The sequence below is a fragment of the Mirounga leonina genome, unplaced genomic scaffold (assembly GCF_011800145.1).
Source record: "Mirounga leonina isolate KUSES-001 unplaced genomic scaffold, KU_Mleo_1.0 Mir_101664, whole genome shotgun sequence".
In the NCBI taxonomy this organism is placed as follows: Eukaryota; Metazoa; Chordata; class Mammalia; order Carnivora; family Phocidae; genus Mirounga; species Mirounga leonina.
In genome coordinates this window covers 26,160,376-26,173,963 of record NW_023270175.1, presented here as the reverse complement: position 1 = coordinate 26,173,963, position 13,588 = coordinate 26,160,376, and the positions used below count along the sequence as shown (strand labels likewise).

The 13,588-nt window shown below is 47.7% G+C and overlaps 2 protein-coding genes across 2 annotated transcripts in view; one reads left to right on the top strand and one right to left on the bottom strand.

Moving 5' to 3' along the window:
• Window positions 1-1,932: 1,932 nt before the first annotated feature.
• Window positions 1,933-3,411, top strand: GPR101 (G protein-coupled receptor 101). The gene has a single exon (XM_035006554.1). The coding sequence runs from the start codon at window positions 1,933-1,935 to the stop codon at window positions 3,409-3,411; it is 1,479 nt and encodes a 492-aa protein (XP_034862445.1).
• Window positions 3,412-12,932: 9,521 nt separating this feature from the next.
• Window positions 12,933-13,588, bottom strand: part of LOC118011693 (transmembrane 9 superfamily member 2-like) — a 77,249-nt gene continuing 76,593 nt past the window's right edge. The window contains exon 17 of the mRNA XM_035006550.1: window positions 12,933-13,026. Within this exon, the coding sequence (XP_034862441.1) occupies window positions 12,959-13,026 (68 nt within the window). The 3' untranslated portion in view covers window positions 12,933-12,958. The remainder of the gene's footprint in view (window positions 13,027-13,588) is intronic.

Here is a 13,588-nt window from a genome sequence, read left to right as displayed (position 1 = left end):
GCCCGACGGCAGCCGCTCCGGGCCCGGCCGCGCCGAGCCCCCCGTGCGCCCCGCTCGCCCGGCCGCAGCCCTCGCCTGTGCCCTCGCACTTCTCGCGCGCGGACCCGCGCTCTCCCCTTTGCTGCCCGTCCTCTCTTCCTTAAGTCTTTCTCCGATCTTCCTCTCTCCGTCCGTCCCTGCCTCTCATTCGTGGTCTCCATTCCTCTTCCTCTCGTTTTTCTCTGCCTCTCCGGGTGGCTGTCATCCTGTCTCCGTCTCTCCTTCTCCTTCTGCCTCTCCGGGTCTCATTTTTTCTCTCTCTGTCTCTCATTCCCTTTCTCTCTCTGCCTCCCGGTGTCTCCCGCTTTGCCTCTCTCAGACTCTCCCACCAGCCCGGCACCCCTGCCTCCTCTCCTGCCCTCCCCGAGCTCCCCGCGAGCTCCCCCTCCCCAGCCGCGCCGCCGCGAGAGAGAGAGAGAGAGAGAGAGAGAGAGAGAGAGAGAGAGCGGGGAGCTAGAGGATACGGGGAGGGGGTCGCAAGGAGGCATCCTCCCTGCCTCCCGCGGCGGCCGCGCCGCTGAGAAACTAGGAGATTTATCTGCCCGAGCCCGCGGTAGCCAGGGCGGCAGCTGGTTTCCATGGCAAAATAGTCAACCCAGAGATAGAGATCGGAGACAGAGATCCGACCAGAGAAAAACCGAGGTGAGGGATCGTCGGAGGCAAACGGAGAGACACAGAGATACACACGCGCTGAAAACATACGAAGAAAGTGTTGCGCGGGAGTCCCGGGGACAGAGGGACAAGACAGAGAAGCCGGGTGTGTAAGTGCGCGCGCTAGCGAGATAGCCCGAGCCACGAGAGACAGGGAGAGCCGGGAGAGACAGCGGCAGATCGTCAGAGGCAACGGCGAGAGACGGGCAGACAGCGGTCAAGAGGGAACTAACGCGCGGAGAGACAGAATCCGCAGGGAGACACGCGGCAGACAGAGGGAGACGCGGAAGCGAGAGCCCCGGGGAGACGCGGAGAGCGACAGGGACACGCAGGCAGCGAGGGATACTGAACAGGGCCACTGGGGACCCACAGAGACTGTCAGGGAGATAGGCTGGGAGAGACCGGGAGAGACGAGACCGCATCGGGAAAGGACGGAGCAGCGCACGCACGAGCGAGCGACAGAGACCGCGACCGGCAGAGACACAGAGAGATGGGAGCGCATCAGCAAGAGACGCAGGGAGAGACGGGGACGAGGCCGGGAGACAGGCGGAGAGAGACAGGGAGAGACGTGCGCGCACAGCTACAGAGAAAGTGCGCTGGCGAAGGAGTAACGGGGCGGGGGGCGGGGGAGGGGACGGAGTCCGAGAAATGGACTGAGACCTGGAGGGACTGACGGGAGTGACAAAGAGACGGAAAGGTTGGAGAGAGAACGACAGACTGACGGAGAACGACTGCGCGCACGTGCTAGCGAGAGACTGGGAAGGAGAGACAGGAGACAGAGTGAGAGACCCGGGCGAGAGACTTGGAGAAGGACGGTGAGACACGGCCACAGACCCCAAGAGCGACAGGGCAAGGGCGCTAGTGAGGGACACTGGGGGGAGAGAGCGACACGTAAACAGGCAGACAGCGCGCGGGCATGAGACAGCGCGCGCGCATGCGCCAGCGCCAGAGATCGCGGGAGAGACGCGGAGACGATGTGGGAGAGACGCAGCGCGCGCACGCCCGCGGGAGCGGCGGGTGCGGGGGGCGGGGGGAGCCCCGAGACCCCGAGAGAGAGCGGAGCGGAGGGACCGGGAGAGTAAGAGGAGGTGCGGAGAAACTGCCCTCCCGCGGGCCAAGGCGGCGCGGGGGCCCCGGGGAGGGCGGGGTCCCCGAAGCGGGGTGACTAACCCGGCCCCGGGTGTTTCTTCCGGCCCCGGCACAGGCACTGGCCACGGCCCGTGCGGCCCGCCCGCCGCCGCCATGACGTCCACCTGCACCAACAGCACCCGCGAGAGCAACAGCAGCCACACGTGCGTGCCCCTTTCCAAAATGCCCATCAGCCTGGCTCACGGCATCATCCGCTCGAGCGTGCTGCTCATCTTCCTCACCGCCTCCTTCGTCGGCAACATAGTGCTGGCGCTCGTGTTGCAGCGCAAGCCGCAGCTGCTGCAGGTCACCAACCGCTTCATCTTTAACCTCCTCGTCACTGACCTGCTGCAGATTTCGCTCGTGGCCCCCTGGGTGGTGGCCACTTCCGTGCCTCTCTTCTGGCCCCTCAACAGCCACTTCTGTACCGCCCTGGTGAGCCTCACTCACCTGTTCGCCTTTGCCAGTGTCAACACCATCGTGGTGGTGTCCGTGGATCGCTACCTGTCCATCATCCACCCCCTCTCCTACCCCGCCAAGATGACCCCGCGCCGGGGGTACATGCTCCTCTACGGCACCTGGATCGTGGCCATCCTGCAGAGCACACCCCCTCTCTACGGCTGGGGCCAGGCTGCCTTTGACCAGCGCAATGCCCTCTGCTCCATGATCTGGGGGGCCAGCCCCAGCTACACCATTCTCAGCGTGGTGTCCTTCATCATCGTTCCGCTGGTGGTCATGATTGCCTGCTACTCCGTGGTGTTCGGTGCGGCCCGGCGGCAGCACGCTCTGCTGTACAACGTCAAGAGCCACAGCTTGGAGGTTCGCGCCAAGGACCGTGTGGAGAATGAGGATGAAGAGGGAGAGAGGAAGGATGCGTTCCGTGGCCAGCATGGAGGTGAGGTCAAGGTCCAGGAGGGCCACGTGGAGGCCAAGGAAGGGCGCGTGGAGAGCAGTGCGGGGAGCACGGCCGCCAAGGGCAGCGAGGGGGTCGGAGAAAGCAGCTCGGTGGCCGGGGAAGGCAGCGCGGAGGGCAAGGAACAGGGCAGCCTGAAGGCAGACAAGGGCCTCATGGAGGAAGGCCAGTGCAACATCGACCTGGGTGAAGATGACATGGAGTTTGGCGAAGAAGCCATCAATTTCAGTGAGGATGACATCGAGGCCGTGAACATCCCGGAGAGTCTCCCGCCCAGTCGCCGAAACAGCACCAGCGACCCTCCTCTGCCCAGGTGCTACGAGTGCAAAGCTGCAAAAGTGATCTTCCTCATCATTTTCTCCTACGTGCTGTCTCTGGGGCCCTACTGCTTCCTAGCGGTCCTGGCCGTGTGGGTGGATGTCCAAACCAGGGTACCCCAGTGGGTGATCACCATCATCATCTGGCTTTTCTTCCTGCAGTGCTGCATCCACCCGTACATCTATGGCTACATGCACAAGACCATCAAGAAGGAAATCCAGGATATGCTGAAGAAGTTCTTCTGCAAGGAAAAGCCCCCAAAAGAAGACAGCCACCCAGACCTGCCGGGAACAGAAGCCGGCACAGAGGGTGGGACCGAAGGCAAGACCATCCCTTCCCATGATTCTGCCATTTCGCCTTGAAGCTAGTTCGAAGGCAAAGCTTGAACCGTGCACAGTGCACAAACAGGAGCAGTGCTGTTTTCCGTGGACCGCCCCCAATCCCGGTGATGCCAACCCATACCATTTCAGGCAAGGCCTTGCACACATTCTTCTCGCCACAAGATAGAGAAATATATGGAAGAGGTAGGAACTGGAGTTTTCCCTTAGAAGTGTGTCCCTCAAAGCACAGACTTGAGGATTCTGACTGAAATTTTCCCCCAAAAAAGTATTAGGCTCTAAATTTCTTAAAGCAACAAGGGCTATCCACTTTGGACCTTTGTCTGTCTCCCCAGAGCTACAGCGTGTCAGCTTTTGCTCTGAGGAAAAAGGAAGATGATGCCTGTGAACTTAAGGACTTTTAGGCCCTCAGGTGAAGAGATTATGGGTAAGGGCTACAGCCTGTGTTCAACTGAAAGAAAAGCAGCGGACCAAATCATTCATGGAGCCCAAGAAGCAGAACCCCACTGACTGATCAATGGACGAGTCAAGTTCTAAACTGAAGAGACCCACGATCTGGTGTAAAGACTATTATGGAAACTAAGGCAAAGAGCATCGTGTAGTTAAAATACCAAGAAGGTTTCTAGATCCTCGAAAGGGATCCAGAAAAGCAGAACAGGATATCAGGGCATGTTTGAAATGGGAAGGTAGTCCAAGGGAAAAGGTAGAGAAATAACACACATCCATGAGGCTAAACAGTTGGCTCTTTTCCGTAAAACCTGGGTTTGTGCTGGGGCTGGGACCCAGGTCATTCCACGCAAATGAAAAATTGTCAGTTGACACTAAAACTATTTTCTGTCTCCTATTCGAATAATAGTGAGACGGAAGGCATGCCACAATTTTACAATTTTCCCTTTGTGATTGAATTGGGATGCTCATAAGAATCCTCCAAATCTCCTCTGCCAGTCACTTGTTCGGGGGTGGGGGTGTGGGGGTTCCCAAATAGGCCTTTTGGGTCAAACAGTATTTCCAGGAAAAAAAAAAGAAACGTGACTGGGAGTGGCCAAAAGTTTACAAAACTCACACTGCCAATGAAGAGTGATATGCTCATTAGAAATCTCTTTTGTGTCCGTGGGATCATAGACAAGTGACATGATCTCCACGTGGGGAGCAAGTAAGGCAGGCTAAACATTTTCCTTCCTCCAGGCACACCCATGTGTCTTTTCCACCTGTGGCTCTCTCTAAAGCCTTTAAGCTCCCTGCAGATGTGGAAGAGAAATACAAGAGAGTCAGAAATAGCAGAGACAGTGGTTTCACAATACCTGGCAAGCATCTGACCTATTTCAAACAATCCTAAACGAAAGCATTCAGGTCAGACATATCCTAAGTATTGCTACTGAAATACATTGCTTTGGCAAAGACTTTACAATACCTAAATTATCCCCAGGGTCAATATAGAGGAAGGCTCTTTCACATCTCAAACCCCAAAATCACTTCGGGTCAGGATATGCCTGTGTATTTCTGAGGGCACAGACCACATTGACATGACCAAATAAACATGGACCCCCCAAATGGTCAAGACAGTGCTTTTGATCCTCCTGATGATCAAATTAAAGCAACTCCATGGCCAGTCAACTGTTCATGCAGAAAGCCAACATTAATACGGGTGGAAGGAGAGGAGGGGGTATTTGGTTGAAAAATGGTTCATCGGGTGGTTGTACATAAAGATGGCCATATTCAGAGTTTAGCCTCATTCTTGTGTGATTACCATATCTATATTAGAACTCAAATTTCATTCATGTAAAGGACCAACTCACTGAATTTTTTTATCTCTTCCTCCTCACAGATTCCAACATGAGCTTCTCCAAGGGGGAGAGGTAAACAGCAATTTATGTGGGCTATGAATAAGTCTGCGTGGAAACTTGGGATTGCCATGTTCAGAATTTAGGAAAGGAGAGGGGTATAGATGCAAACGGGACTCAGTGTGTCCGTGAAAATCTTATCAATTCCAACCTCATTACCCTGGAACGTGTGGTAATTCAGACAAGAAGTGTGGGCTGAAATTTCCCCTTGCACTATCCTTTATTTTTCTACTAAAATGTATAAAGTGAATTAATAGTCATAAATTTATTATGCCAATTTATTGCCAAACTCTCATAGTGACCTGTCCTCAAAGGATATCTGGGTGGAGAAATGGCCCGTGTGACCAGGCCTCTTAGTGGGGGGAAGGGTATCGCCTTGAAGGTCTGTCATGGTCAAAACAGTTCAAAGTAGCGAGAGCCTGTCCTTTGAGTAGAAATGCTTACCTGGGTAGGAAACAGGATTTCCAACACACGTGTCTCCAAATATTTTGTTGAAACTGAACTTCTTGTTTTATTTTTTAAAGCTCAACCCCTTCAAAGTGTATCAGAGAAAATTGTTTGCCAAAATCCCAAATCAAAATGGAACCAGAGCCTGTCCGAGTGTGGTAAGTTCACTTAACAGCACACGCAACATTCTCCTGGCCACCAAGACTCACCAATTTCCTTTATAAAGTTCCTCTTTTCCCTATTTTAGTCATTGTCTGTTCTTACAGCAAATTGGATTTTTCAAAGGTGAAAACCTTTTGAAAATTAGGAGACTGGAAAAGAGGACTTTTGAATTAAGAGCACTCTGCTTTGCTGACATTTTCTACTTAATGAACAATAGGGCCTCTGGTTAGCTCGAGATAGCAACTGCTTTAAATTTTGTGCTCTTTTGAATAGAACACTATCAACCTAATGAGGTTTTACTGCACATACTGTTTTGTCATTTAAAAATCTGAAAGCACACAAAAAAGTCATCATTAGCCTCACAGATCCTCATGTGCAATAGCATTCCCTAAATGTTTTTAAAGGATGTATTCTTTTGCCAAGGCCACTTCATATGTGCAGTAAAAATCCCATTAAAGTACAGGGGCCAGACAAATCAGACTTTGAAATGATGTGATTTCCAATTTAATGATTTCCTTATTTAAAAATAATAAAGCATCTAGTTTGCCAAGGAGTCACAGGTGCTTTCACTAACATACCAATTTCAAAAAGCTTGGGAAGGCAGTAATAAGGAGCAAGCCTTGGGCTTCCATGGCTTCTGTGATTCAAGGGTCCATCTTCTGGAAGACACCACAAAGAGCAGCTCCCTGCCTACCTCTTGCCGGCAGGCCCCTGCCTCCACCTGTCCCACTCCCCCTCCCTCCCCTTGCCCCGCTGGCCCGTCCCCTCCCGCACCCAGAGCTGACAGATTTGCAGGAACCTGGGGGCCCGTGGAAGCAGGGGAGAGAAGTGAAAGGTAGGAGTGAGCAGCAGTAAAAGGTATTTTTCTGTCTCCTCCCCAACTCCAGTCCAATTTAGAGATGACGGGATATCAACTTCAAATTCAACAGGTAAGGAAAAGTGCCATTTTATAGCTTAGGAGGAGGTAGGCACCTCATTTCTTACCCAAAAAGCACCCAATACAACCCATCTTTGGGGACACCTTCAGTCCTGTAGATACTGTCCACTGATTGCAGCAGGAAAAATAAAAACACTAAAAAATCTTTTACCTATAAAATTATAAGGTGCCTAACATTGCCTTATTTTATACATAATTAGCTAATTAAGCTAAAGTTACTTCAAAAGATTTTTTTCGTACTACCTTGAAGAATAATTTCCAAGATTAAACTAGGCGTTCTTTCTTAGACTTTGCCAAAATGCTCTTAAAAATGCCTGAAATACACCACTTGGAAGAGAAGAATTATGCATCATCTGGTAATTGGAACTCTCCAAAATAAAACCTTCAGAGGTTGTTGGGATGAAACACAGAGAATAACAATTTAAACTACTGGACTGGTTTTTTCTCTCACAACTGCCCTCCCCCATATTTTGAGGGAAAAAAAACAAAAAAACAAAAGAAGTGTTTGCCCCTCATGATGGCTTTTTTTGGTTGTTGTCTTTTGGTTTCTTGTTTTTGTTTTTGTTTTGTTTTTTTGCTGTGTTCCTCTTTAAGACAAACCCCATGCTGTCAGGAGAGGCTTCTCTAAGCAAAATGTCTTTTCCTTCTAGAGCAGACAAAAGATTAAAGGAACAGTTGGCTGCCAGCCAGTTACCAAGATAAGGAGAGAAAATCTGGTCAGTCATGGCTTTTAACCCTCTCCCTCCTTATCTCTGTCTCTCTCGTCTTCTGTGGGCTGGACAGGTGCTCTTGACCCCCCTCAAAGCCCCTCCCAGCTTAGGCACAAGGAGATGGAAGCAGTGAGCTTCAGATAGCAGACCATAGCCTAAAACTTGAAAAGAAAAGAAGCCCTTGTCATAAATTCTTTCCAGTTACTTACAAAGGATCTCTTCCTCGATGGCAAATGCCCAGCTTGCTTACAGCAGTCTTCTGCTAAAAGCAACAAGACTGGCTGGAGGAAGAAGTAGGAAAGCTACAGTCCACTGAACTTGACCACTGATTGCCACGTCACTGGCAAGTTCACTGCTCTTTGGTAAGTAGAATAAGAATCCTCGAGGTAAAAATGAAGGTTGCCAGTAGGAATCAAATGTTCCCATCATTGCCTCCCAAAGCTCTTAGATCTCAAAGTACACACACCGAGAGGAAACCACATAATTTCTACACTCACGAGAGGCTCGCTATGTTTGAAGACTCATTACTGGATCTCCCTTGTTCCAAACTGTAGACGAAAACAAGATTGGTTTTAGCTTGGTGCTTTAAAGTTGAGTGGATTCCCCACCCTGCTTCATCTGTGTTACAACTTTAATGTTACAAATTTGATATTTTGGTCTGTTTCAGTGGTGTATTCCTTTCTGTGGTAGTTCTCCTAAATCTAAGCTGTAACTGTATATAAAATACCAGTGTTCTTGGAGATAAGGTGCTAGATATTAGATGTATGTGTTCATAGATAGTGTCATCCTCAACAATGGATAGTTCGTACATGTAAAGTTAATACAATGCATGCACAATTTTATGTGTGACCCACACCTTGGTCCGTTTCTGAAGTAGAACACAGTACATTCGTTTTTAAAATTTCATTTGTAAAGTGTATACTACAGGCTGTGTGAGATGGCTCCAAGGTGGGGTAGCAGGTAACAGGTGCCTTTCATCCCTTAAGTCCCTGGTAGTCTCTGACAGGGGAGAACTTATTCTGGTACAGCTGATCGTTAGTGTGAATTAATCATCTCGGCTGAAGTCCTCCCCGGCGGTTCTCCACAACATGCTTGGCACTGGTATGCCTGTTGTCCATTAGGGTGAATGTACAGAATGCAAAATCAAAAAAGACAATCCTTTCCCCCTTCAAAGAGCACAGACCCCAAGAGAGGCTATTGGAGTCCTGTTGGCAGGATAAAAAAAAAAAAAAAAAAAATACTGTACTCTCAAGACCCAACCAGTACTTGACTGTGAACTGACAGGATGCACATTTAGCAGATCTATATTGTGCCCATCCCCCCATGGCTAGAGCAGCACCCAAACCCAGAAAAAGGTTGCTCTGGGTTGTTCCTTTGATCGGTTGCCTGAGAGATGAGCTAGAGCACGGATGGGTAAATAACGTAGTGGGACTCCTCCGGGGTTCGCAGCTAAGGTGTTTGAGAATATTACAGTCATGTATCAACAACATTTGCATCAGACGAAAAAGAGAGAACTATGAGTTTATTATATTTTAAAACAAACATATGAAAACAGAAGACTATGTATATACATATACCCTCATTGAGTAATTTCTGAAACTGCCTTTAAAATCAAACTTTATGTGCTTTGAGACTGAAAACCATAGAAAGATGCATTCAGTCAAAAGCAGATCTCTTTAATATGTTCCATTTTGAATTTAAAATTTTCCTTTTCCTTTAAAAAAAACATTTGTAATTTAAAAGTGCCTTTTCAAAGGATTGCCACATTACGATCCTGGGGCCAAGCTCCCCTTGGCACAACTTACCTTCAGGTGCACAAAAGGGGTGGGCTTTACCCTCCTGCCCCAGCAAGAAGAGAAACCCCTTCACACCCCAGTCAAATTCATAAATCAATACTGTTACACGGGCCAGTAGTCTCAGAGACTCTGCCCAAGGACAAGGTTTCATATATTGGTTGGTTTTAATTGGATCCTTTCTAAAATGGTTACAATGCATTTTTTTGCAGGACAGGAATAATGGACTCCTGCTTGGGGAAGGCAGAGAGATTGATGTTTGTGGCTTAACTAAATATTCTTAAGTAATGTTTGTGTTTCTTAAATAGGTGCTGTTAATCTGTCCTTGGTATTCTTCTTAAATATGCTAAATAAAGTCTAATTTTAATGTGCGTATCTGGTTATTATGCCGGGCTCAGTGGGAAAACAGCGAGGAAGACACACAACTAGGTCTCCATGCGTTCTGTCTTGCTGGAAGGGAGGAGACAGGATAAACTAACTGTATGACATGGTAGGATGGAACATAGGGGCTCCAAGATTTCATACTGTGCTGTCCCAATACAAGAAATAATGAACGGGATGGGGGAGCCATCTTGATGGCCTTGCTGGAAGAGGGGCATGTGCCTCAGTCCTCTATGAATGAAAAGGATTTCAAAGTGACAGTGGGGTGGGCAGAGGAGGAAAAGGGCCAGGTGGTTTGTGGGGTTCCCAAGGCCATGAGGTCTGACCAGGGGGAGGGGAAGGAGTAGCCTTCCATTTTAGGAAACAATACTGCCCAGCAACCAGGTCACCTCCACTGGGCTCCTGCCCCTACCACCCCACTACCCATGACCAGGACACCTCCCTTGGCACAACCCAGTTCCAGCCACCTCAGCTCAGCCCCAGTTCACCAGGGTTTCCAGAACAGGAGGGCGGGCGCACGTTCCCCCGAGCCCCAGGGTGAGAAAATTATACCTTGAACACCAGCCATGACATATGCACACACAGGACACAGACGAGACAGTCAAATATGTCTACAACGTAAGAGCCCCCTAGTTCCTCCGGAGCTGACGTGCTTGACCTGCTAGTGGCTCTTCTGTCATCTCATCAGCAGTTCAAGGAATTGCACAGCTCATGCTTCCCGAGTGGCATTCATGGCCCATGCTCAGAGGCTCAGGGAGCTATTCATTTCCGTTTCAATCAAAGTAAAGTGCTCTTCTCCATTTTTCACTCCAAAATCAAGCTAAACACTGATGTACACATTGTATTTCAAGATGTTCAAAGATGGCTGCCATGAGACCTGTACACGGCTGCAAAAATAAATTTGTCCTATTTCTTTCTAATACTTACTATTGAAGTATAGGTGACCTACAATGCTATATGAGTTTCAGGTGGACAACACAGTGATTGAACAATTCTGTAGGTTACTCGCTGCTCCCCGCAATGGGTATGGTCACCATTAGTCACCATACAACATTATTACAACATGATAGGCTGTATTCTCTATGCTGTACCTTCCATCTCCATCACTTATTTATTTTATACCTGGCAGTTTGTACTTCTTAATCCCGTTCACCTATTTCGCCCATCCCCCCCCACCCCCCTCCCCACTGACAACCACCAATTTGTTCTCTGTACCTATGAGTCCGTTTCCATTTGTTCATTTTTTTTTTTAGATTCTACATATGAGTGAAATCATATGATACCAGTCTTTCTCTGCCTATTTCACTCAGCATAATACCCTCAAGGTCCAGCCATGTGTCACAAATGGCAAGAGCTCATTCTTTTAACAAATTTGCCTTTCGAGCAAACTACTACCATCAGTGCAAATAGGAGGGCTTGTGAGCTTAGATAAAATTCCCAGGCAGCCAACCCGGTGGGAAGAGTCCCCCGAAGCTCACTATAACACTGCTTAGTTCAAAGTATTTAGAGGAGAATGGAATTGGTTCCAATGAATCTCAGAACAGCAGTTACTCCTCTCAGGCAGGGCCTAGGGCTCGGCCTGATTTTAAGACTGAATGGGAGAAGGTAGAGAGGATCTCAAAATTCCATTCAAGACACACCTTTGACCTTCTATAGCCACTCCCTCTCTGGCTAGTCTGCTCCAGGCCCCAGGTCTGTTTGCCTGGGGTCTGAGCCCTGATCCTTCAATATAGACAAAGCCATCCTACTGGCTAGGTAATTACCTTCCTCCTTGAGGCAACTAATAACTTCCATTTCCCCCCACCACTCTCCTTCAGAATGCAACTCTCTGACCCCATCCCTCACCATCCCAATCTCCCCTTCAAGAGCAACAGAGCTTCTTTGATCTCCACACACACAAACAAGTACTCCTCAGCTTAAGGAAGGCTTTGAGAATGTTCATGAATTGAAGCTTGTGCATATACAGTTTTCAAACATTTTCCTCAACAAGGCCAATATTTATCAATAAAATGTATCACAGAAAATATATGATTTTCATGACTGCCTCCCAAAATTGCAAGCTTGGAGAATATTGTCATACGAATTCCTGACATTTGGGGAGTTATGACACCTGACTATTGTTCAGTCAAAGCAAATAAATCCCAGAAAACTGGTTCCGAAGAGCTAAGTCAAACTTGAACATTCTCAGCCTCCAAAGGACAGCAAATAGAAAAAGACGACCAATAACCAGAAATGTGCAGATTTAATTAAGGAATAAGACAGCAGTACCTGGTATTTCATAAACCCTATATACTAAACCAATGTGCAGGGACGCCTGGGTGGCTCAGCCGGTTAAGCGTCTGCCTTGGGCTCAGGTCATAATCTCAGGGCCCTGGGATGGAGCTCTGCATCAGGCTCCCTGCTCGGTGGGGAGTCTGTTTCTCCCTCTTCTCCCTACCCCCATTCATGCTCTCTCTTGCTCTCTCAAATAAATAAAAACTTTTAAAAAAATGATGTGCGTTGTTAAAATGGTCATCCAGGGGCACCTGGTTGGCTCAGCCAATAGAGCAAGTGACTCTTGATCTCAGGGTTGTCAGTTTGAGCCCCATGTTGGACGTAGAGCTTCCTTTAAAAAGTAAATAAAATAGGGGCTCCTGGGTGGCACAGTCAGTTAAGCACCAATCCTTGGTTTCGGCTCAGGTCATAATCTCAGGGTAGTGGGATCGAGCCCCGCGTCAGGCTGCATGCTCAGTGCAGAGTCTGCTTAAGTAAGATTCCCTCCCCCTTTCCTTCTTCCCTGCTCTAAAATAAATAAATCTCTCAAAAATAAATAAATACATAAAATAAAATGGTCATCCAAATACAAGGGTAGAATACAGTCTGTACAATCCACGTAAGTTAGAAAAATTCACATTTTACCTAAGATTTATTTGACAATAGTTCTGATGCTGTAAACAAAATGAAGAAAAAAGAAAAAAAAAACAACAACATTTCATCTGAAAAGCCCGTGTGCTCAGCTTTCATTTCCTAAAGAAATGTGCCTCCCTTGCTCTAATTGCTTTCAATTAAACCTTTTTATGGTATCTTTTCAGGACAGTCTTACTTAGAATAAACCTGTTTCCAAACCAACCTGTTTTTTTCCACATAATCAGTATTTTGTGTCATACAAACTGAGGCCAGACAATGAGATTTTTACGTGATATATATTTAAAATGTGTAGTAGGAAGCATACACATGTATCTCCATAGATGTTCATATAGATATAGATGTATATATTCGAAAGCAGTGGTGACATGCCTGGAAGCCTTTGGGAGACATTCTTTAATCCACTTTTACCACACTGTAGATTTTAGTAATAAACCAGAAACAGGAAAAAAATCCAACTGTCCCTGAAACAAAATGAAAAAGATCCTTGTTAACCAGACACTATAGCAAATCAAAGGAGCTTTCTCAAAAATGCAAAGCATGTCAGTTTTGAGGTGGACTACTGATTCCCTAAATCTCAGGACTCCCACATTATCAAACAAAAAATCACCAGGCTCTCTTGCTGAGCAAAGAGGATGAGCAGCGGGGCTGGATGCAGCCACCTGCAACAGGTGTGAGACTCCATTTGAACGCTGCAGGTCTCTAACCAAAGCAAAAAAAAAAAAAAAAAATGAGTAGCTTAAATTCTCTATTTCAAAAAGGATACAAAGAGGTCCAAGGCTAGTTTCTAATATAATAAACTTCATATAACTTGCTTCAATCTAGAAAATGTAACCATTATCACTTGATGTAACAAAAGTGGCAATAATCTATTATTTACTTGCATATTCAGGACATAGTTTTATAAATCAAAGTTTTGCCTTATTAAACTTGAGAAATACCCCTTTTCTGGGGATATATCCTAAAGAAATGACCCCGTAGGGGCGCTTGGGTGGCTCAGTGGGTTAAGCGGCTGCCTTCGGCTCA

Bases quoted from the DNA above. Each gene is read 5' to 3' on its own strand.
- GPR101 (XM_035006554.1), top strand. From the start codon at position 1,933: ATGACGTCCACCTGCACCAACAGCACCCGCGAGAGCAACAGCAGCCAC.